Source organism: Ascaphus truei, chromosome 3, assembly GCF_040206685.1.
Source record: "Ascaphus truei isolate aAscTru1 chromosome 3, aAscTru1.hap1, whole genome shotgun sequence".
Lineage (NCBI taxonomy): Eukaryota > Metazoa > Chordata > Amphibia > Anura > Ascaphidae > Ascaphus > Ascaphus truei.
In genome coordinates this window covers 390,371,075-390,397,524 of record NC_134485.1, presented here as the reverse complement: position 1 = coordinate 390,397,524, position 26,450 = coordinate 390,371,075, and the positions used below count along the sequence as shown (strand labels likewise).

Sequence of the window (26,450 nt, the reverse complement as noted above, 5' to 3'; positions counted from 1 at the left end):
GATCCTATAAAATGTTATTATAGGTAAATATGTTAGATATAAAATGTAAAACAAGATTTGAAAGTGAAAAAATAGAATATAAAAAATGGTAAATGTAACTTAAAAAACCTAAGTCCAATTAAAAAATATATAAAATATTAGTAAAACAAGTGGCTCATTTCTCACAGGGTTCCCAATGTTAGTAAATGGCTTTGATGGTTAGTCACAAAGATCTCAGCGTCAGGAATGAATCCAATAATAGGGAAAATTAATCCCAGGAAATGGGAGTCCAGGCGATTTTTCAGGATAGACCAATCCCAATAGCCTATCTAAAATAGAAAACAGAAAAGGGCACTCTCCATAGTGTAACTAATTATTTAACAGAAATGTAAAATGGAGGGCTAATGCACTGTAATGACCCATGTGCGGAGTTCACGTTAGTCCGTGCAGGCCCTGCGTCGGACAGCTCTGTGTCATCATTAACTGGCCTCCACTGTCTAAAAAAGGCACTATATTCCAGTTTACATTGTTTCATAATTCACTTACTATATTGAATGAATAGTTGTGTAGCATCTGTCTCCCCTGTTGCAGTGCTTCTGCTAATCCACTTCTGGGTTCTGACTCCATCATATATAAGCTATGCAGCCATCTTTCCATCTCCCTTTCTGCAGCCATGTCCTTACAGAGCTGAAGGTAAGAGATGCAGGGCTGTATTTCCTTACCCCTGGATGACGTAGATGCCCTAATACGGGTCTTTACATCATGACGGGGCAGCTATATGGCCATATTTCGTCATCAACATCATCAACAGGGCTGGACAGGAAACAACACGGTCCAGTCCCTTTGATGATGTAGTTGACCAAATATGGCCATATAGCCTCCCCCTCATGATGTACAGACCCATATAAGGGCATTTACATCATCCAGAGGGTAGGAAATACAGTACAGCCCTGCATCTTACCTCCAGTGCTGTGGGGAGACGGCTGCAGACGGAAAGCTGGCTGCAGACGGCTGTGCAGCTCATCTAAAAGGTAAGTACCAGTATTCTCTCCCTGCAGACTGACCAAAAGGATTAACGTTGCAAGGGTCCCTTTCAGAAGCATGGAACCCCACAGTTAATCCTCCTGGGCAGCTTACTGTTTTCTGGGCTGCAGGAACTGTACCACAGTAAAGCTGCACCAAAACAGTGAAAATCATGGCAGCATAAACCATAAGTCTTGCTGCATCTATACATCGGTACTACTATATCTTTAGCTACCAATGCTCGTCCGTTGTGAGCAGCTCAAGACTGTCCTTTCTGCCTCTCCCCCAATGTCCTTCCACTCATGCCTTCTTTACTTACACTTTTCTGACATGAAACCAAAATAGGCATCAGTCACCAAGTTTTAACATATCACTGCCATTTATTCAATTTCTTCCAAAGTGAAATTGTACTAACCAGTGTGTGCTGAATCTTCCTGAGAGCTGGGCTCAGGTGCAGGACAGCTCACTGATTAAAAGGCTTTGAGACGCAGCCTTTATCATTACTTCAGTGATCTTCCAACGTGCTCTAGTTAGTTGTTCTTTTCCTGGTTCCTGTTCCAGTTAGTGTTGTTCCTAATCCAAAAACTCTGCACATGTCTGTAGCTAAGAATAAGAGCCCTGCTACCAAGAACTGTGCATTAGAGATGGGCGAATCCACCCAAATCCGTCTCCTGAATTTTCTCGCGTTTTCCAATTCGCGGATTCAGCAATCCGTTGGCGGATTCTTAAGAATTGGATTCTACAGATCCGTCCATGGGTTGTGGAATCCGCGGCGTGTATAGGTCACAATAATAAAAATAATAATAAAAAAATCGGAAAAACGCGAGTCTCCCTATTTGAGATGAATCAGCTGAAATCCGTGGACCAAAGGAACAGGCCGATCCAGATCCGGCCAAAAAAATGTGCCCATCTCTACTGTGCATAAACCTACCTTGCTCTGTTCCAGTGTTTACCCCTTCTACCAAGTCTGTAACCTGATTCTGCCTGTGTCTATACCATATTGATACAGCTGTATATTTCTGTTTTGTTATGCTGAAGAAAGCTACAGTACTTTTGGTGCTGTGGGAAAGTGTTTCACATTGCTGAATAAAGGTCACAATTTTCTTTTAATCTGCAGCCCTGCGTCTGCATCTACGTGCCTACTGTTACAGTTTGTTAATTCCTTCTTTTAATTTATAATTAAAGTTTTACATACAACTACTTATATTCAGCTCAGTAACAAAACAGCATCACTAACTTTTCTGCCAAGTTCACAGTGTACTTGTAATACAAACATGGAGAAATGCATAGAGGAAAACTTGGTAACCTTCATGGCTATAAAATATTCTTTGTTCACCTCAAGTTTTCTAGTAATTGGAAAATAATCTTCTGCCAGCATAATTGACACAAAGATTAGATTAATTAGACTACATTGTTTTGTGCAGTCACTGTCTACTGCATGATGCATCCTTGTAAGGATTGCTTTCCGAAATATAAAGCTGATTCATTCTCTGTTGTAACCTCAATGCTTGCAATAAAAAAAACTATGTGCAAGAGCAGGGCCGTTTTAAGACCTTCGTAGGCCCTAGGCACTTTTATTTCTAGAGGCCTGTGTGTCCGATATTTTTACTCATTATTATGCTAATTTGATCATTTGCATGTTTCTTTCGATACTAGTGTAACCCTGACTCCCCCCCCCCCAATCTCACATAGGGTCTATCTTGGGGAAACTTGCACTGGTTACTTATTTGAGTGTGGTGCAAACCTGCTGGTAACAGGGGGCCCTGAGTCTCCCGCAGGGTGTTATAGGGGAATGACAGGACATGCTTCTGTGGTCTTGCCTGAATCGTACACATGGTGACAGCGCCTCCATCTCTTGCAGACCCCAGGTGTATGGGGAGAAGTCTCTGCAGGAGAATTTCTTTACCTTCTTCCCAATAGACTTCACTCTCAGGACAGAAGTATGGTAAAACACAGGTCTCTTTATTCACTCTGTATTCAGCACAGCAGTCAGTTCTAAGTTTTACAGGGCTTTTACCCTCAGGATGTCCCTGGACCTCATTCCCAGCCACTGGCCACCAGGAGCGGTCCCAGCTCTTCCCTTACTCTCTGATAGAGTAAGGGGAACAGTCTCCCACAAGGGAGGGCACACAGTGTACAGAGCCCTGCACACTGCACTCGGGTAGACCAGCCTCTCTCACGGTAGAGGCAACTGACTAAATACAGGAAGTACAGCGCATTAAGTACAGATCGAGTAGGAACCACCCCTGTGCCTCTGATTGGACACAAGGCCTGATTGCACTACCTTCTCTGACTCACTGCACTGGAAGGTGTGGGGAAAACCCATGATTACTCCTGGCCAACCTACCCTTGCTAGGACTTACTGCCAGGAGGAGGGCACACCTATAGCTCCACACCAATCAGGGATACACTAGCGATATCTGGCATAGATACATTTGTTTCGATATTTAAAGGTATCGATACTTCGAAGGCATTTTAAATTAAAATTTGCTGTTTTCTCTTATTTTGTGATTTTTTTTGTTCAGGTATTTTTTCAAGTGAAATATTGTAGGCCCTAAAAGGTTTGTAGGCCCTAGGCACTGTGCCTAGTCAGCCTAATGTATAAAGTGGCCCTGTACAAGAGATTGGAAGAAAGCATTTTTGAGGCTGAATTAAAGGTTTGTTGAATTTATATTACAGGTTATGAGGCCATTTAATTTGATCCACATAGTGTACAGCAGAAGAAAGAAAGGCATTATTTTAGAAGAGGCAAATTATCATGCTATGGAAATGTAATGGTGTTTCCCCCACCCGGTGGGAGAGTTGGAGATTAGTGTACATGTGGTGCATGATACCTGCTGGTAAAAGGAGGGCAGAGCCATCCGCCGATGGTAGTGGGGACACAGGATCAGGTTTCTGGGGTATATTACCCACATGGTTCTTTAGCAGTGCAGCGCCTCCATCTGCCACAGGCTCCAAGATGAATGGAGGCGATCTCCTATGGTAGAAATACTTCCCCTCCTCCCAGTAAGATCATACCCAGGCAGGAGGTATATGCAAACAGGAACGGTCTTTATTGATACTACCAACTCACAGCAGTGTTCTGCTCAATCACAGCTTCTCAGGATCAGCTATCCACTGGGTGATGGTCTTGGACAACCACTACAGGACAGTGCCCCTGCAGCTGTCCTAGCTCTGCCTGACTCCCCTATCAGAAGTCAGGGTATAGACTCACACTCACCCTCCCCCAAATGGGGAGAGGCTAAGGAAGGCTCCAATCTCAGGCTCCCTGTTGTGTGACCTTGCCTTTCTCAGTGGGGAGAAGCACACTAATCAATTTGGTTTGGTACTGCCTTTAAGCACAACCATAAGGAGGGCACCAGGTCTGTCCCATGATTGAACATGCTCGGCCTGAGGTCACCGCCTCCCACTGTCACTCAAATACAACACAGTCGAGTGGAGAAACCCCATCTTAACTGCTGGCAAGGCCTGTTCTTCCAGGGCTTACTGCCAGTTAAAGGGCAGGCTAGTAGCCACAGGTGGCATGGCTACAGAAATAAAATTGTGTGGTATCTTAATCCTGAAATACTGTAAGTGCACCTTTTGTACGGCTGCTTTTGATTACTTTTTATTTTTAAGTCTACTTTTTTTTTTACAGTAAACAGAGTGACAATGACACAAAGAAGAGACATTGCAGACACATCGGGGAGCGTTAGCAGACATGCATATGTAGTAAGGCGTGCTGATCTATATACAGTAAGGACATCGACACATATACTGCAACATTTACATGATCATATACAGTACTTGTACAAACAGAAAGGGCACTGACAGACACATGGGGTAAACTGGCATTCAGAGGGGCACTGGCAGAAACAAAACCAATGGGGAACATGAAAACACAAGAGACTATTTGCAGTAACCTACAGAAGTGCACTCATAGAACTACAGAAAAGCACTGATCTATATGCGGGCATTATCCGACACATTACATACAAAAGGGCATTAGCAGAACGGAGGGTACTGGTAAACACACAGAGGAGAACAGTGGGCATTGTTAAACAAAAAACAAGAGTGGAGCACCGACACAGGCACAGAGAGAGTATTGATACACGGTGGGGGGCTAACATACAGAAGGGCACTAGCAGACAGAGGAGCACTAACTCAGGAATGCATTGTTAGGGAGACACAATGGGATGCAGCTTCAAATTTAGAGTCAGAAAGTCCTGCCAGAAACACAGGGAGAGAACTTACACACAATGGTAGCACTAGCAGGCATACAAACTGGTACTGAGATATACTGAAGCAGAAGGGCATCCACACAATTATATATTTTTAGCAATGTAATGGGATATCCACAGCTGAAGAATGGACAGGTATATATTATGTTTGATGCATACACAACGAATGATACAAATAATGTCACTTTTTTATTAGTGAAATTACTATGGTTGTAATGTCAATTGCATTTTGTCTGCTATGATTGTAGTTCATTCCAGCATTTTAGTAATTATATAATAAATTGTTTAACATTATTATGCTATATACTGTATACTCTCTTTTGCCTGTATGGGGAGTGCCTCTAAGGAGAGTAACTAATACAGAGAGTAAGCAGAGGGAAGTACAGACCACTAGAAAATAAATATTACTTATGCTGAAAATCAAGATACACAAATTGTGAGTGCACATTCAGATCCCAAACAGGCGTTTTATTGGAGAATATACATCCTATGCTATGTGTTTTTCTTTCCTGTTCTTTTTTCCTTCTATGAAGAGGAGATGATCAAGAAAGAGAACCTCTGAAAATTCTTGCCAGCAAAATGTATGGATGAAGGCTTAATAACAAGAAGAGAATATTGTGCATGTACAACATACTGTATATAAATGATCTGATTATTCACATGATAAAAACACACTATATAGTCTTCTTTTTTCTTCATCCCATCTTCTCTATAACTTCATTGTTTCTCCTGCTTCAAGTTTTGCGCCAAGGAGAACCATCAGTCTCAGTGATGGTAATTATATTTTAACTAAGAACGGTGCCATTATCTTTGGAGAAAAAACATCTTGTCTTTAACTAAATGTTATTGACCAAGGAGGTCAAGCAGACCCATTTATTATTTCTTAGGTGGTATTTTGTCGGCCATGCAAATAAGTGATGCTTAGAGATAACAGTTGTTCAAATCTCTAACACTATTCCACCTCTTTCAAAAACTCAGTTGGTAACATTTTTCTGTCCACTGATTCAAATCCTTCCTGTTTTATAACTGGAAATTTTTTTTTTATATATATAAATTGACACAATAAACCAGTTGCAAATGTTGGAACATCATGCAGTCTGGTCATATTCATAATCGGTTACAAAAATGATACTGCTGCATATAGAAATAGTTATAAATACAATCAACATAAACATGAATTCAATCTGCTATCACAGGAGGCAAAATAATGTTCCATGTGTTATCTGCGACATTGTTTATGGTCAAAATCATCAGGAAAAACGCAATGGGAGATCTTAATGCAAGTTGGTAATCAGGTACAACTCTTTGCTGCATACAATCTTCTTTTCTCTTTGAATGTTTGTTGTTTCTTTGTGTAGTTCCATAACTATTCTAACAAAGATCTTATCATTATCCTAACACTGGGGAGTAATCTTAATCTTCAAATTTTCCTCTGATAATACTTTGTTTACACAGTGATCATAAGGGTCTACCAGCTACTGTATCTGTATTGATATATGACTCAGGGAACTGATCTACTGTATACTGTGCCATCTATTGTTTATGTTAACACTACACAGCCTGCCAGAGGGGTACTCGCTCACTATCATTGTGGATCCTTGCTTTGCACCTTTTCCACCTATGACTCTCTACATTGAGATGGACAGAGAGAGCTAAAGTAGATTACTCACCTAGGAACTAATGACTTGCTAGGGCAGGTCAGGGTAGTGCAGGAGGAATTTAGGGAGTTAGGGACAGCTTTATATCCAACAAGAGAGTTTATGGAATAAAATTGGAAGCACATTGTCAGGAAAATGAAAAACCCAGGAGAGGGTGACAACACCTCTTGGGGGATTCCATTAACAGAGGTATAGATTTTGGGGCTGGGTAGTAAGGGAAAGAGGGAGCATACCCAGAGCTACAGCTCTCAGGGATATGGGGTACACTCTAGAAAGTTTTAATGCAATATAGAGGTAGAGGTTGACTACATTGTACATCTAGGGACTAATGGCCTGCTTATGGATAAACTCGGGGTACTGCAGGAGGACTTTAGGGTAGTTTTGCGTAAATTTTAGGCAGGCAGCATCCTCAGTGGCATTGTCATGCCTTGGATACTCTGCCTATTACAGTCATGATACAATAAAAATCAGGACTGGGACACTATATTTAGGAAGGACAGGGTAGGAAGGGGTTGCCTTTTATGTGAAGAACATAAAAATTACATACGAGAGCACTGATGCACAAACTTTTTTGTCTGCCCCCTGTCTGCTCTCCCACCTTGCTCGTGCCCTACCCCCTTCCCCCTTACCTTTTATCTGGTGTTCTCTGGCATCATAACGTCATGTGATGCTGCATTGCCATGGTGACGCGTCGCCAGAAGCCGCTGGAGACAAAGAAAGGGACTTACAGAGGCCTCGCATGCTCCAATGGCATTTCATTTAAATGTTGTGGAGAAGAGGATGGGGCCCCTGTAAGCGCCGCACCAACCCAGAAAATTTAGCACATCCCTACACTAGAGAACAGACTGGGACATTTTGGATAACCTTAGAAACTGGTGAGAAGGTTGTCATTCAGACTGGGGTGATCTACAAACCTCAAGGATAAGAGGAACAATTGGACACAGTTTTAATTGTGGACAACGACTAAAAAATTGTTGTAAGTCTGGAAAATCCAAGAAGTTTGGTTATTATGTCAATCTTGTAGACCACATCTGTAACCCAGAATCTGATTCATGTCTGTTGTATTCGGGTACCTGTTTAACAACAGTGTCCTCCCTGCTGCTTCAGGAACCAGAATTCTAGGTTTGCTTCTGAAACATACTACCTGTCTTCCTACAAGGCATATATTATTCTGCTCAGTCGACCACAGCTGAGAAACCATTCATTGTAAAGAAATCCTGCATTGCACATGGAGATCTATTCCTTTCTTTGTTGTGTCTGGATGGTACTGTATACAGTATGCTTAGTACAGAGACTTAGGTGTCAATTTACTAAACTCTGCCAACTAAAAAGCTCAGTCAAAACTATTATAAAGGAGCAATCCAAGCCACATCCTACATGTGTTTTTTTTTTTTTAAATAAAACAGTTCTGTAGTATTTGATAATACTGACCATTTTTTTCCCCAACTCAATGCCATTTTAATTAGTTTTAATTTACTGAGCATCCTTTGATTTCTATAGCAGGTTTAGCCACCTTCCCAGCAGTGCAAGACATTTGCAACACTTTCCTGTTTGTGATCATTTGTTGTCAATATTCCCAGCAGTTTGAGCTTCAAACTGTAACAATAGATAATGTTACCATAGTAATATAAGAATACATTGTAGCTGCTGAGTTACACTCACTGAAGGATTGATTTGAAACGGGAAGGCAGCCATATAGTAACCCCTGGGACGCTGGATTATGCTGATCGATCACGGGAGAACTAATCGATCGGAAGCTTAGGTAATTTATTTTCAATAAAGGTAATCAACGGCTGCATATATTGAAACGCAAAAAAGATTATTATTTTATTTTAAAGATGCTTGGATTGCTTCTTTAAGAACAACACCAATATTTATTAATGAAATTTTTTTTTTTTTTCTTTCCTTTGATAAATCTGGTGCAATTCTAGTGCTAGTTTTGTCCCACTTTTGTAGCCAGGAGAGTGGATTTAGCTTGAATGTTCTAACTCTCTCCATGGAAGAATTGTTAACCGCAACCTTTTTTTAATCTGTTTTTGGTTATTTCTTCCATCATCCTTTTTTCTCCACTTCTTTTTCAGTCAATGTTATTGCCAAAGTACTAACTGACTTATTTGCATTTTTCACTAATAGAGCATGACAGGACAGAGTCCCACGGCCCAGGGTCACTTAATTTTAGTGAGACAGAGTGGTTCTCAGGCACAAACCGAACTACAGTATGAGTCACATTTCATGGTGCTTTGCTTGCACAAATATACAAATCTCACCTGAACTCTAAAAAACCCAAAACAAAATAAACTAGTCATCTTGCAGCACATATTTACGCTTTTCTAATGGTTCCATTTGTAAGCATGAAAAAACTACCCCTGTACTTATCACAGCCAGACTAAGCCAGCGTAGCCTGTGGATAACATTTTATAAAGCACTCTCTGCTAAAGCAGTTTCCATCATCCCTTCGTCAACAACAGTCCTTCCATCCCTGTCTCTGGTCACCTTTTGTGTTTCCTTTTAATTACATGAAGATATTTCATCCTTCACAGGTTGCTTGTAACATTCTTCGCGTTCACAATAAAACCCATCTATGAGCCTTACCTTTTTATTGGTACCCCAGAGGAACTATTGCAAATCTTTGTGCCAATGCATTAATTCGACTAGATAAACCGAACTATTGCAAGTGACCTGGACTAGTTAATATTCAATGAAGAGTTCTGAAGAAACTTAGACATGAATTAGAGATGTAATAGATCGTCATACACAGGAAGATGTGTATGTGTGTAAATATAAATGTATAAATGTATACAGCGCTCAGTATGGACCACATTGTATCTACACACACTAATAGTAATGCAACACCCTCTTACATTTGCACACCTACCCACACCATTGGTATACACTCCCACTCCACACACACCTTTTGTAAAGCGCTGTATACACTGTGGGCACTTTATAAATTTATATTTACACACACAAACACTCTTCCATCACTAACATTCAGGGACCATTTAACACCTTAAGTCATAAATCGCATACTGCATAGGGGGAGGGATAGACTTCAGTCAGATACATTCCAAGATGCACTGTTTTTAAGTAAAACCCTTTTTTGCTTTATCCATTGTATCATCGCCGAAAGAAGAGAGCAGTGTATCTCGAAAGATCACACAAATAAAAGCATTTAGTTAGCCACAGAACGGTATTGTCTATTCGTTTTTGATTATTAAGCTCGGCTAACACGGTACAGATAGATCTACACATATATATATATATATATATATATATATATATATGAACAAGAAAAAGCGCACCCCCTAGTGCATTATCTTTAAAGTAAAGAAGATAAATATTTTAATGATCAAAAGGTAGAAGGCAATACACACTTACAAGATACACATAAAAGAAATCCACATAAAGGTATATTTGGAAGCCTGAGATATCCAGCTCATACAGATGGAAGGTGGGGGCGCACCGAGACACACTGTGACCGCAATGGGCAGATACTGTATGTGTACAGCTGGCAACGTCTCTACCACAGTTCCAGACTGGTGCTCGATGGTATTGGCGCGAATCCAGGAGCCAAACCGGGAGCCTCCGCCGAGCGGCAGACTAAATCAGGCAACTCAAAGACCTCCAGTACGCAAGCACCAGCAGGCTCACCTTTTTCATTTTAGTACTTCTTTGGAAGTGATTCTCCCTCTGGATTCGGCTGCCCCCGTCATTGGAATTGGCTTTCAAGGTTCTCCCTTGTTCAAAGACTGTACTGAGTATTCTTTGAACTATTTATTTTGCACATTTAATCTATTTTGAATTTTGGTTTAATATATATATATATATATATATATATATATATATTATATGTGTTAGGACATTTATTCGTGTATATTGCGCTGTTGTGTGTTTTTAATATATATATATATATATATATATATATATATATATATATATATATATATATATATATATTATTAATCAATTTTGAATTTTGTGATTATGATATATAATGAGTGGACTGCTCATTCATATATATTCACATATATGTTCATATCTATTGTAGATGTACACATGCATATACATCAAATAAAGTTATTTTCATTGGTACATTTTTATTTTGTTTCCTCTGCTAGGTGGGAATGTTCCTTCAATGCAAGGATTGGTGCAGGGATTGGTGCATGAATTTGTTAATGTATAGATAGATGAGTGCCTGGGAGTACAGTAGGTGAGAATACAAGGGTATCTATTTATCCATATAAAGTAATACAATGTGCTTGAATTTGAACTTTTTTTATCAATAGCAATTTAATAGAGGTATTCCTGTCATTTTTCTCACAGTTGTGTGCATTGTATTGCATGAAACTGATGGGTTACACTTTATTGCATTCAAACTGCAAATAACGTGTGTGGTTTGTGTAGAGTTTAGATCCAAGCACAGTAATTAAAATAAACAAATTGTAAATAAAGAGGTTTATTATGTTTATCTTTCCAGGAAAGTGCTAGACATAAAAACCCAAGACAGTTGCAGCTTATCCTTAATTCACCATCAGCATGACAAACCACAGCTTAACAAAATGTTTCCTTACCGCATAACTACCCACTTTTCCATGGAGACTACTGCACTCACTAAATCTGTTATGAAATTGATACAAAGTAATCTTTTAATTGCACGACTTCAAACAAAACAGAATTTCTCTTGACAGTTTGTTTAATTGACAAATATACTATCTCATAATCTGTATAGAGAATTTGCAGCTATCTTTGGGGTGTCCACAGAAGGCTGTACATTTTTCACTAATAACGCGCTACCGAAATTGGGAACAGATGTTATTTTTCATCTTATTAATGTGTGTCCTCAAAGCTAATGAGATGCAAAAATAACATCCGTTCGTCAAAGTACCAACGTTACTAACAGGGATTTCCATGTCTGACAGATGCGGTTTCCCATACACTGCACATGCGCATTGGTCAAACTTTAATGCACGTTACTAACGCATGCGCTGAAGACGCATTACCAAAAGCTAATGGAAATCTTGTTATAATATTGAGAAATGTTATATTTAAACACTTATTTTTTTCCATTATTTATTGTGTCCTGCCTTATAATATATATTTTCTTTAACTGTGCATGCAATGTCTTGTATATAATGTATACCTTGTTCATTTATGTAACTGTATTTGTAACCATGTATTATTTTGTTTTACTCTGTGCCCAGGACATACTTGAAAACGAGAGGTAACTCTCAATGTATTACTTCCTGGTAAAATATTTTATAAATAAATAAATTTATTTTAATTGTACAATAATAAAAAAATAAATATGAATTAATATTGTTAAGATGTCTATAAAAATACATAATTGTCCACCCATACTTAATACAGTAATTATTACATTACATACCATATTAGTTCACAGAAACATATCACATTAATCACTAAAAACCATAATACATTTTATTATGTGTTAAGGACATTTATATTCTCCTAAATATTTATATTTGTATGATGACATGTAATTTTTTGGAACGAAAGGGTTAAGTCCTATACTCATTACATTGCATTTAGGCTATTCCCAGAAAAATCTAAATGATAATTATGGTCTGGATGTTGGCAACGCCAGCTTTTGGAAGGTCTTAAATGTCACAGCGTTAATACTGTGCGTTAACATGAATGGAGGTCCGAGGATCTCCGTTGTTAGGTAAACTGCTCATTACCATATAATTTACATAAGAGGAAGCCAGATGTCTGTTAAAATTTATCGATGCAATATTTTTTTGCTGCAATGTGAGAGTATCGTAATGCAAATCCTCTTTGGGGATACGTGTTACAGATGTTTAGACGTAAAATGGCGATAGTTTTCTGTTAAAAGTGTAACACACTTCTGAGGACCTATCCCTTTGAAGCACATTGTACTTGCCTCTTATATTAAATTACCTACTTTCTAACTTGGCGTTACAGTACCTAGTATGCAGTAGCCAAGAACGCTTAGAAAAAATTGGAACCCAGATTACAGTAGGCCCATGTCAGGAGACTCCACAGGTGCTTGTAACAATTAGAACTATAATAAAGTTTGTGTTGCATAGCGCTGATAACGTATACAGTGCAGTACATGGAATTATTCAGGAACGACATGTCCCTAAAGAGCTTAACATCTCATCTCCGGTGTCCTCCGAGTCACAAGCAGATAAAGTGACTTACTCGTGTTCTTACCACTACAGTAGAGGCAACTCTTATTCGAACAAAAACCAGTGGCAATTCCCCCAAAAAAACAGGAAACACCCAGGTACATGCCTTAAACTTTCCTTAAACTAGCCCCAGCATTTCTGCATTGATTAATGGCCTATCAGATTAACAGCGGGGGTCCCTGGCAGTCCCATTCAAACTGAATTGGACTGCCAGGGATCCCTGCTGTGTTAATCCTATGGGTCGTTAGTCAATGCAGAAATGCCTTAAACGTGCCCCAAACTAGCCCAGAACATACCCAGCACATACCCAGAATGTAACCCGGCTAGTTTACGGCAAATGTTAGAATAAACGTTGCCTCTACTGTAAATTGCTCTAACCCCCAGCTTCATCAAGCTTCCATTGACTTCCATATCTGTTTTGTATCTATTTCAAGAGACGGAAGAGTACAACCATGTTTGGATAAATGAGACATACTGTATATAGGTTGGTCATTTTGCCAAAGGAAGAGTTTGAAAGCTAGCTTGCATACAAACTATATATGATTTATCTAGGGCCAGCTGAGAGTTTGCTAGGGCCTCGGTGCACTGTGTGTGTAGGGCCTCTCACCTCCTCCGGATCCGGCACCTCCTCCTGCTACCACACGTTAACATCACGATGCAACGTCATGTGAATAAAATAACACACTGTGCTCATTTGAATGTCATTACCCAGAATCCCTGGCTGCAGTGAAAGCACTGCTTGCTAAGCAGTAACGGGGAAAGACAGGGTTGCAGACCTGTATGAGACATGCAAAGGCGCAGATAGTGGTATTTTATTTGCTGTATACTGTACAGTGGAGTGTTTTTGTAGGGTTTTTTTTTGTTTTTTTTAACCCCCCACAACTTTTGTAATGTAGAGTTAGACCAGGTTAGCAAACTTCAGTGCCGTTACTCTAAGAAACTATATATCAACAAAACCAGAAATTGATATGAATACTTATCATTAAAGATGCTACAGCATGTAAGTTACTGTCTGAATGGAATGTATGCTGCATGTAATTACAGTTGCCACGATGATGAGCGTTTAATGGGAATTCACTTACCTTGGGCAGCCAACTGTTGTATTCATCACACAGTAGGTTCCTTGTTTAACAAAGAACCTTCAGACAAACTGAAAACTAACTGGTGCACTTACCTCATGCTCCTGGTTTAATAAATAATTCCAGATCAAATAGATCCCTTCCATAACCCTGAACTCAGCCGTGCTATATGATGATAGGGAGTTCATGTAATTAAGCATTAGAAAATGAGAGGCAAACACCAGTCCTCAATGGCCACCAACAGGTCAGGCTTTAAGGATATCCCTGCGTCAGCACAGGTGGCTCTATCAGTGGCTCAGTCTAAGACTGAGCCACTTGTGCTGAAGCAGGGATATCTTTAAAACAGACCTGTTGGTGGCCCTTGAGGACAGGAGTTGGCCACCCCTGCATTAAAGGTTTCCTTGCAAAGAGAGCACACACAATACTCTATTCATTTTTCAGTGCTTCCATTTGTAATTTCGTTTTTTGTTAGATTTGAACTAATGTGCTTGGGATATACATACTGTATATAGAGTGCAGCAATAGAGTTTCCCTCTTCTTTTCCTGCAATCCAATAAATTATGTGCTAGCATCACCCCTATTCTTTAATTTGGTACCACATATAGTATACAGGCATACCCCACATTAACGTACGCAATGGGACCGGAGCATGTATGTAAAGCGAAAATGTACTTAAAGTGAAGTACTGCCTTTTCCCCACTTATCGATGCAGGTACTGTACTGCAATCGTCATATACGTGCATAACTGATGTAAATAACGTTTTTGTAACAGGCTCTATAGTCTCCCCGCTTGCGCACAGCTTCGATACAGGTAGGGAGCCGGTATTGCTGTTCAGGACGTGCTGACAGGCGCATGCGCGAGCTGCCATTTGCCTATTGGGCGACATGTACTTACTTGCGAATGTACTTAAAGTGAGTGTCCTTAAACCGGGGTATGCCTGTAGTAAAGCAGGATTTTCTAGTTGTGAAGGTGTTTTTCTGGTGCCTATGTGATATGTAGGCTATATGACAAGGTGAAATAAGCTTTAAATAAACCTGCACTGATAATATAAAGGGCCGTTCACAAATATTTCAACAAAAAATTCCTTGTGATAGTAATGCAAAAATAATGCTCAGGCACTTCTAATGCAGCAATTATGTCTGCGAAACATAGTTTACCTCAGGGGGGCGCAAACTTTTTTCCCTGCGCCCCCCTGCCGGCGGTCCCCTCACTCCCGCGCCCCCCCAACCCCAACTTACCCGCACACCGGCGACGTCACATGACCTCGCAGCGTCATTTTGACGCCGCGTTGCCATGGCGACGCAGGAAGGAAGCCACCGGAGCCTAGGTAAGTTAGGTTTACAGAGGCCCTGCAGCTCCCCCGGCACTTAATTTAAGTGCCTTCGGGAAGCGTGCAGGGCCTCTGTAAACCCTGCGCCCCCCCGCCGGCAGTCTTGCGCCCCCCCCCCTGGGGGTCGCGCACCCCAGTTTGCGCACCGCTGGTTTACCTGACAGTCAAAATGTACAGAAATATCATAAATAGCACGCAGTTACATGTGAAGACAAAGCTATTTTTTTGTACAATGTAACACAGGGGTGAGCAAACTTTTTAGGCCGAGCCCCCCTTTTAATCCATGAAATTTCTCGGGCCCCCCCCCGTCTGATCAAAATCACATTAAAAAAAAACCTTTATTAAACGGTATACAATGTAAATACAAATATGTCTAAGGCCGCGCGTATAGTGCCCGCGACGGCGACGCTAACAAAAGTTGTATTTCGCTTTGCGGCGGCGGTGCGGGCGACCAGGCCATTGATTGGTTCAGGGGCTGTCACATGAGGCGACAGCCCCTGAAAAATCAAATATTGCCGGCTTCAAAAAATCGCATCGCCACGTCACGCTTACTATAAGCGCACGCGGCAGCGACAATGCATTTTTCGGATGACGTCGCGTCGCCGGCACTATAAGCGCAGCTTAAATACTTACATACTTCAACAGCTCGCTCTTGCAAAATTAGACTGCGTCCACGCTGCTGCTGAGAGCGGTGACATCACCAACTCTCCAAGCATGAGCACAGGGTGTCCTGCATAATTTTGCAAGCACGAGTGGGGAAGTGTTTACACTTTTTTTACCTTAATTCTGTACATTCATAGTATGAGTGATAAAGTGGCAGCCGACCCTTTCACTTGCAGAGGATCGCAGCGAAGCAGGTTGCCAGCGGAGGAGAGCAGCAACACAGCGTTATTGTAGGGCAGACACCGGAGGGAGCGGCGTTTGACATCACAGGGCTCGCGCGTGCTCCTCCCCCGTACCTCCGAATTATGTGACCGCCACCTGCACTATTCTGTTCGGCCGCGCGCGCACATCTTTTTCGCCTGCGCAGCCAGGTTTTGCCGCACGCGCCCTGCCTAAATAATCTTGCGCCGGGGCGACCCCCCTCAGATTGTGCACCGCTGCATTCAATCACCACCAACACACAGACACAATACACACTGCAGTCATATATATACACATATATATATATATATACACACACACATATATATATATATATATATATACACATATATACATATATATATATATATATATATACACATATACATACACACACACATATACACATATACATACATACATACATACATACACACACACACATATATATACACACACACACACATACACACACATACATACATACATACACACATAAATACATATACACACACACATACATATACACACACATACATACACACACACACACACACACATATACACATATACATACATACATACATACACACACACACACACACACACATATATACACACACACATACATACACATACATACATACATACATATACACACACATAAATACATATACATATACACACACACACACACATACACACACACACACATACATATACACACACATACATACACACACACACACACACACACACACACACACACATATATATATACACACACACACACTACCTGGGGGAGGGAGTAACTAAACCTGCTCCGGTCCCCCCATGTGCTGCAGAAAACGGGCGGGTAACAGACAGGAGGAGGAGGGCTTGTCTGTGTGCAGGGAAGGTCCCGCAGCAAGGCCCCGCCCCCTCTGCAGGCAGACACAGCATCGAAGCGGCAGCAGCAGTCTCTGCACTGAGCTTCTGGCCCCGCCCCCTCTGACACAGACAGCAGGGAAGCAGCCAGTGCACAGAGCTTCTGGCCGCCCTGCACAGGTCTGCCCGCCCCCAGGTTTCCCCGCACTCAGCCCGCGCCACCCCTACATAATCTTGCGCCCCCCCAAGGGGGCGCGCCCCCCAGTTTGCGCACCGCTGATGTAACACACTCTTAGGTCAAATTAAATGTCTTTGACTGTTGCTGTGAAGAGTTCTGCCTCTTAGTATTATTTTAGGGCGAAACAGCCTTTTTTGACATTTAACACATAGCCCGTACTGTTCTTGTAACTGAGTAATGTCCCAGTGCTTATTTTATCTTTCATTTGCCTCTTCAAGTGATATTTAAGACAATAGTAAAATAAATACTCGGTCACACAAATGAGAGAAAACCAAGCTGTTTTTTTTTATTATTAATTCTTCATTTCGCCATTACATTTTCCATGATACAGGTTTAATACATTATTTCTATGCAACTCGCCATCAGAAGAATGAGCATTACCATGTGCTTGATAGGTGTTATACTTAGTCAGGAGGCAGAATATCGCCAGATCTATAAAAGTAATCACCAAAGAAATGTATTTCAGTATAGAAGATGCAATTAATAGCTATGCCCAAATATTATATAACGGTTTTACTGAACCTATTTCAAGTTTTTTGAATTTATATATATATATATGATAATTATCAGAGGGACATCCGATAAAAAGAGGGGTCATGACCCTGATGACCGAAACGTTGCTTGCAGTGCCCTTTCTGTTTTCAATACAGTTTATGCAATGAATTCAATTTACAGTGTGCTGTCTCCTTTTTCCTTTTACCGGATGTCCCTCTGGTAATTATCTTTTACATTATGCATATGGGATAAGCATCTGTGCTCTGCCTGAGTTTTTGTGTGCCAACTGCTTCTCTCTACGTTATATATATATATATATATATATATATAGTGATGCCTCTTTATATGTCACCAATAAGATCTTACAGAGGGGCATTTTCATCAAGCACTGGTACGGTTTAGTACACCCGATCCGGCGTTAACTCCCATGCACTTAAATCTCTTGTTGGATCTGCCCCAGAGAGAACTGTATTCCGTTCCAGAAACTATAGCCCATATTTATGGTACTGTTCCATGTGGCACCATCCTGCACCAGCAGACACCTCTCAGCCGATTTAAGTGAACGTGTCTTCTGGTGACGGAACGGGTCTTATGAAATAGCACCACTTAGTAGGTAGGGGCTCATATCTCCAGAAAGACATGTTTAAAACATACAAAGAAGTACTAAGATAGTACTCTTGTGCCACTGCCCTTCTGGCATCCAAAGGGTTAATTCTTCAAATAAACTATATTAGTGAGGTTCAATAAAGGATGGCAATGTATCCTAACAAATGGAGTATGGTGTAGAAATGAACAGAGTAAGACATGGCAATAGGTCATTATTACAATGAATATATATATATATACTGTATATATATATATATATATATATATATATATATATATATATATATATATATATATATATAAATATACAGGCATACCCCGCATTAACGTACGCAATGGGACCGGAGCATGTATGTAAAGCGAAAATGTACTTAAAGTGAAGCACTGCCTTTTCCCCACTTATCGATGCAGGTACTGTACTGTAATCGTCATATATGTGCATAACTGATATAAATAACGCATTTGTGTCGGGCTTTATAGTCTCCCTGCTTGCGCACAGCTTCAGTACAGGTAGGGAGCCGGTATTGCTGTTCAGGATGTGCTGACAGGCGCATGTGTGAGCTGCCGTTTGCCTATTGAGCGAGATGTACTTACTCGCGAGTGTACTTAAAGTGAGTGTCCTTAAACCAGTGTATGCCTGTATATCTTTTTTTTTTTTAATTTAAAATCATTTAGGGTGAGATGTAAATAGTGAAATATGTAAATTCCATGTATCTCAATTTGCATGTGAATCATGCATTTAATACTATGACTTTTTAGCAGGATGTTGCTATATTGGTTTGTGTACAACACCTTCTGTATAGAGGTACTGTATACAAGTTTTGCAATTGTACTGTAGCTAGTAAAGATATACAGAGTTGGAAATAAAGTAAAGGTTTGCATTCACACTAAATATAATTGCAATATCTCTAATACAAGCAAGTATTATTACATTAAAAATCAGAACTGATAAACAGAAGGTTGTGAGTCCCCCTCAATCTGATAACGTTGGAGTTACAGATTTGTCAAAAGCAACCACGTTCTCCTTTTGTTTATCAAGTCGCAAACCATATCAAGGATTTATTTGCTCAGCCCTGAGTCTGAGAGCAGACTACTGTACTCTAAATAATATTGTACAAGATGTACTTTAAATTCTTTTAAACCACCAAAAAGCCAAGACGATCACAACCAAGCTCTTTGCACAGCTACTGCATCAGATTTGTTATTACATTTCTCAAAAATGGTAAAAGATAGAAAGATTCAATCTAACTTCATATGAGTTCAACGTTTTACATTTCAGAAAGTCCATTTCTAACTATAAGTTTACTCAGGCCTTTTTGTCCACGAAATATTAAAAACATTAAATATTAATATTAAACATATTTGAGATTGATTTCTTCTTTTGTTAGCAATAAAACAATTGAAATTCGGCATATTAAATCAGATTTTTTTCTTTACCACAGAAACATTGCCCCGGAGTCCACTTTATTGGGTGATCCACTGACATTGTGTGATCCACTGTATTGTGTCTGAACCATCGATATCGCCAATTCAGGCACAACTCAGTGGATCATGTTTTCATAACTCCGGGGCATTGTGCCAAAACACTCATTTGCATATGTTTGTAAAACAATTTCTTTTGGTGCAGGTCCTAAAAAAACTGCGTCCACAGTGTGTTATGGAAGAAAAAAAACAACCAAAAAATGGGTGTATAATATATTAGTGCAAAACCATTGCTACTTAGATAGACCCTAATAATGAACGGACACACACTTAGGAATAATGTGCAGTTTGTCGGTGTGATTTCTAATTGTGAGTAGCATTGGTTTTCAACTAATTTATTATACACCCATTTATTTGTTTTTGTTTGTATATCACACTATGGACAGTTCAAGTAGAGGGTAATGGGTGCTCAAATAGCTCCAGAATATGCTTGTATAATGTCAATAATGCACAGACATATGAGTCAAACTCTTGCATGGAGTGGGTAATGTGAAGCGTGAGTATTTTGTGTTATAATTGGCAAAACCTCATGGAGGCGACGGTCAATAGTGATGAATCACCTCTCTGCAACCTCATTGGAGGTAAATAATATACTGTATGCTCTTAACCAGACAAGAATATTACTCACAATCCTTCCAGGTGTAAATTCTTCTTAAAGATGCATTGAATTAAGAAATCTTACACACTCCTAGAGCCCCAACATGTCAGGAAGTGGTGTGACCAGCTGCCAGTCAGGGAATCCAGGTGAAGAAAAAAGAAAAATAGCAGCGCACTGTCAAGGGAACCAGGTTAGGTAAAATAAAAATCTTTGTAAATAATAGATCACCCTACGCGTTTAACACCCTTAAAGCACTTTAAGGGTGCGAAACGTGTAGGAGATTTTCTACACCTCCTTTTGGTGATGTATTATTAACAAAGATTTTTATTTGACTTAACCTGGTTCCCTTGGCAGTGCGCTGCTATTTTTCTCTTTTCTTTATCACACTATGGAAACTTTTGAGGAATTGTGCCAAAGGGAACTGTTATGCAAACATCTTCATGGTGTGTTTGGGAAAATCTGTGAGAGTTCCTACTGCCTTGAAAAATCACCATTTATTATCTGATTAGTCCAATAGAGAGGCTTATCAAGAGACACTTTATGCACAGTTAAGTGTGCTGTATTTTGAATGATATGTTTGATTTATTCTTTATTTACACTGTATTTCTTATCATAGTGTGGCACTAGATACTTTATAGTCAGTCACTGATCAAGTGTGCACTGATATTGTGTGTTTTTTCCTGTTTCATTTGCATATATGTTTTGAGACAAAAAAATATAGGATTTTATAAGATATGACACTATTTGTAACATTACTATTTGTTACATTATAGTAACATAATTTTACAGTCACCAATCTTCAATCTATTACACATTCTGTATCACTGACACTTATTCAATGTGTTCATATGTGAGGCTGTAAACTCAAAAACTGGGGGAACTGTACAAAACATTGGGAGGGCCCCAAGATCAGACTATTAAAAAGAAGCTAACATTACTTGAACACAACACTTCTGATTCAAGACTGTTCCCTGGTTTATTATTCTTTCAGCATTGGATTTCTTCCTCAGAATCCCCCTGTATGTCTATTATCCATATTAAGTTCGAGAGACTGCTCTGGCACACACACCGCTCTTAATAAAGTTGATGATTTATTTTAAAAGTGCCAACGTTTTCGGTCTTAAACTCATCTTCATCAGGCTTCCTAATGAATGTGTGAGTTTAACACGATGACACTCTCTCAAACTGGACTTATTACAGTAGCAGTATCTATTCTTGTACTGCACCCTGCGTTTCTGCAAGCAGCCATGTTGAGCTTAGAAGACTGGTTAAGTGTACATTTTATATATCCATATTACCCATATGTAGCCATGCTGTAAAATGGCATACAGTTCTCTCTCATGCTGGCAGTAACCCTGGTAAGTTGCAGGATTGCCAGTATCAATCATGGAGGTTTTCCCTCACACCCTGGTAAGGTATCATATGTATTCAAGGGGAGTGGTAACATGCTCACCGTTAGTGACATCAGAGATGTGCCTGTTCCTGAGGTATATAAGGCACAGCACTGCCCAAAGTTAGTGTGTGTTCTACAGGACTAGGTTCCAGTTGGAAGTTAAGGAGCCCACTAGTGTGCTAACTAGTGGTGCAGTTTATCTCAAGAGCCAGCAGCAGTAAGGCTGGCTGAGCCTGTACTGTGTCCAGGGACCTGGCACAAGATGGTGATCTCCCTGAGGGGAGAGGTGATCCAACTCCATTGGGAGGGCAGACCTTTTAAAGCGAAAGCACAGGACGAGATGAGCAGCTGAGCTGCCAGCTGCAAGGGGCAGTTGGCCCATCGATCAATAAAGATGCCCCGTTTCAAGACAACCCCCTGTGTGAGACTGAAGTTACTCTCCAGCGGAAGGCACCACCAAGAAGGAGTTCCCCATCAGAACCATCTCCTTGCGGACGCAGAGATCCTGATGAGGTGGAGGTGCTGCACTGTATGTAGGTAGGACTCTGGCACACTACCTCAGCTGCCTGTCTGGGTTGACATCCCCACACAACATCATGCGGTAGACTCAGGAGCTCTGTTGCCAACTGCTGCACCACCAGACACGACCATGTAATGGGGACTGGTTAGACCACAGGGGCCAATGTGAGATTGGGTGGGTCAGTCAGGTCAGAAAATCCGTTACACATAATAAACCTTTTCAGATGCTAAAATATGATGTATTGCATGAACTTGTGTTTCCTCCTTTTATTTGTATGTTTTGGTTCCATTTGGCTCTTTTGAATGGAAGGTGCAGCAACAATGTGGTTGACAACATATTTCCCTGTATAACCCTGTTCTTTTAATGTAACCATGTATTTTTTATAACTCTGTGCCCAGAACATACTTGGAAACGAGAGGTAACTCTCAATGTATTACTTCCTGGTTGAATATTTTTATAAATAAAATTTCAGCTCTGGGGACCCCATGCTCACGGAGATACAGACCTCTGTAGGGGGTGCTGGTAGCCGCTCCGCTCAGGTATCAGGGTTCATGTAATGGTGGAGTTTAAAAGCTCAGTCACCCTGCAGGCCAATAGGAATCCGTGACTTCATCAGGTTTAGCTTTCTATTGGCTTCCCTTTGGAGGTTTGTATCTCGGGAAGCAGGGGGTCCACAGAGCTTAAATGAATGGGGTTCAGCTCCGGAGACCCCCTGCTTCAACCCTGTGTAAAAATAAATCAATGTAAAAAAATAAATAAGTAGATCTCATCTGGGTAATTGATCCCTTTTTTACCCAAATGTGACACCTATAAGTATGTTTAGGCTTGGGAGGGGTTTTGATTTCCTCCGGCTGCTCCCTTCTGTGTGATGTCATGGCGTGTCTTCAGCCAGAGTCCCCCGTCCTTACTTGCCCTTATGGTTCTCTAATAAGGAAGGGGTGGGATAAGGGTAAAGAAAATACTTGATTGACAAACATTTCCCTATTCAGTGGGCACCTAAGAAATTCAACTGGCCGACTATGTGGGATTGCACCAGCAAAATACATTCTGAAGTATGTTCTTGACATTTTGATTAAGAATGGATAAGAATAAATCTTGTAGATAAAATAATTTATTAAACCATGCATGGATTTTACCCACATTTCAGCAGCTAGTTAAACAAGTATGCATAAGATACCAATGCAGTTACATGGGATTTTTACAAGCTAGGAAACAAAGGAATGTCAATCTAAGTCTATTTAATAAGCGGTGAAACCACTTAGTGCCAGAGAAGAGTTCATCTTCCAAATGAATGAGACTAAAATCTTCCCCAGCAGAGGTAAGCAGCTTCATGGCATATTAAATAAGGCCCTAAGGGATTATTCATCAACCTGCGATAATGCTGATTGGGGCACTATTGCAGGGAAACTCCCATTCATGTCAATTAGAGTTTTCTTGCAATAGTGTCCCAATAGGTACTATTGAAGTTTAATAATTATTCCCCTAAGAGAGAAAAATGATGGTCTGTGTTACAGAAATGACATCAAAATGGATCTTCACACAGTTCCTTTTCAGTTCATTGATGTAGCAAAACACTTTTCTAAACTGTCATATTAATGTATGTGAGATTGCAATGGAAATCAACACCTGTCACCTCTTAGAAGTGCTAACTGTATCCCATGCCTTTGGGCCTTCTTCTGTTCCGTAGTTAATGAGCAACTTTCGTACGATTTGTTAATGATAACGTGTTATATCAGTTGTATCAATGTATGTTACAAATATGTAAAGATGAGAACATTTTTACCACCGTAACAAATGAGTGTTATTTTATCAGTTGCAGAATCATAAAACAGTTATTACAGCTGGATTCCCACATACATTATGCACAGTATCAGATTTTGCTTAACATCAAAGAAATGGCAGCAGTAGACAATGTTATAGATCTTGAATGTTTATAGAAGCCTAGTATTGCCTAGTTATGTATATCTCATATATATCCTTCCAAAAGTACATCTATGGATAAAAGGGTTGAGGAGAGTAAGTTCCAGCTAGGTTTTCTTGCTTTATTAAAACACAAGTCATATAAAAATGAACTTGGCCTAAAACTCATGTCTTTAGCTTCTGTCAACTTATCCAGTTTAAGGTTACATAGTTACATAGATACATAGTTACATAGCATGAGATTGAAAAAAGACATACGTCCATCAAGTTCAACCTATGCTAAATTTAGACAACAGATACTTTATCCTATATCTATACTTACTTTTTGATCCAGAGGAAGGCAAACAAAAAACCCCAGTGACATCCAATGATATCTCATAAGGGGAAAAATAAATTCCTTCCTGACTCTAAGAATTGGCAATCGGATTACTACCTGAATCAACATCCTTCCCCTGTTTACTTATTTAGTATATCCCTGTGTACCTTTCCTTTCTAAAAAGATGTACAACCTTTTTTTGAACAAATCTATTGTATCTGCCATCACAGTCTCCATGGGTAATCAATTCCCCATTTGAACTGCCCTTACTGTAAAGAACCCTGTCCTTTGTTGCTGGTGAAATCTCCTTTCCTCCAACCAAGGTTAAAAAAACAAAAAAACAAAAAAACAAAAAACAAATGTCATTGTTGTCATGACTACAATTAGTTATTTGGTCATGAATTCATTGTGGGTTTTGTACAAGCACATAAGTCACGTTAGATCTACTGTAATTCCCTACAGAATTTGTCAGTTTCCACGTTATGTCTATTTTAAACAGTAGCTCTTTATTATGTAGTATAAAAATAATTTAAGTCTTTACAAATGCAATGTTTGGTCTCGCGTTCACCATCCCGGGAAATATACAAAAATAGTGTATTGCATTTTATAATCACACTATCGATCCCTTCAGCTCGAAAAGGACCAGCAATGCATCGCTCTACCCTGCAAGGCAATGCTGGTCCCTTAACACTGATAGGATTGAAAAGGTTTTCAGTTGTTTATTTTATATTTTTAAGACATCATAAAACATCCAAATAAGGCAAGACATTACACACTACTTGAGAGATATACATCATAACTTGTACTTATATAGCACTGTACAATAGAGTGACAACATCAGTTATAAGCAATATTAAAAATTTCAATTGTTGGAACTGCATAAACAAAAATAAACTCTCAGCCATTTCACTCCTTCAAAGATATATATACATATTGCCACCAAACTCTATGTGAAGGACATTCTGAGTACAGAAAAAGACAGTGGCAATGGTATACATTCTTGATCACGTACTATACAATCACAGTTTGTGTCAAAATATTAAGTAACACATGTACAGTATACTGGCGGCCCTATACAAAATAAAATCTAAAAATGATTGCAATAACTTATTGCGCCTGAAGGCAGAAATCTTTGATATGTGATGCCTTTTAGGACAGTGGATATAGCAGAGGCTGATGTGCATTGTGATCAACCATTAAATCACATGATTTCTACTAATTATGGATCACCATAAGAAATGATGAAGCGGACAGGGAAGGAAAAGAGATCAAGGAGCCAAATTGACCTGTGATAAATCTCAATGTGCTGCAGACTGAATCTCACCTTTCCTGGCATACATAATATCACAAATCAAAGATGGCTGCCATTTTACTAAGCAGGAGAAAATAATCTCGATCATATTTTTGTAGATTTCATTTTGCATACAACCTGTTGTGTACAGATAACGTTTTAACACATTGAGACTATAATTTTAACATAGAACCTGTTTTTAGTAAAGTGCTACAGTATCAACATTAGTGATTGATATACATTCATGTTTTACATAGTTGAAGTAGAAGGCCCATATTACAGTATAATAGAAATAATTTTGCAATTGCTAACTTGACTGTTGTTTTAATGATGTCTATTTCACAAACACATATTTATTGATGGAATTCCCATAGACACAATTAAATGACATTGAGAATAA

At 39.8% G+C, this 26,450-nt stretch overlaps 1 protein-coding gene across 2 annotated transcripts in view; it reads right to left on the bottom strand.

Moving 5' to 3' along the window:
• Window positions 1-17,690: 17,690 nt before the first annotated feature.
• Window positions 17,691-26,450, bottom strand: part of PGR (progesterone receptor) — a 142,626-nt gene continuing 133,866 nt past the window's right edge. For both annotated transcript variants that reach the window (XM_075592441.1, XM_075592443.1), the window contains one exon: window positions 17,691-17,861. In XM_075592441.1, coding sequence (XP_075448556.1) covers window positions 17,834-17,861 — 28 coding nt within the window. In that variant the 3' untranslated portion in view covers window positions 17,691-17,833. The remainder of the gene's footprint in view (window positions 17,862-26,450) is intronic.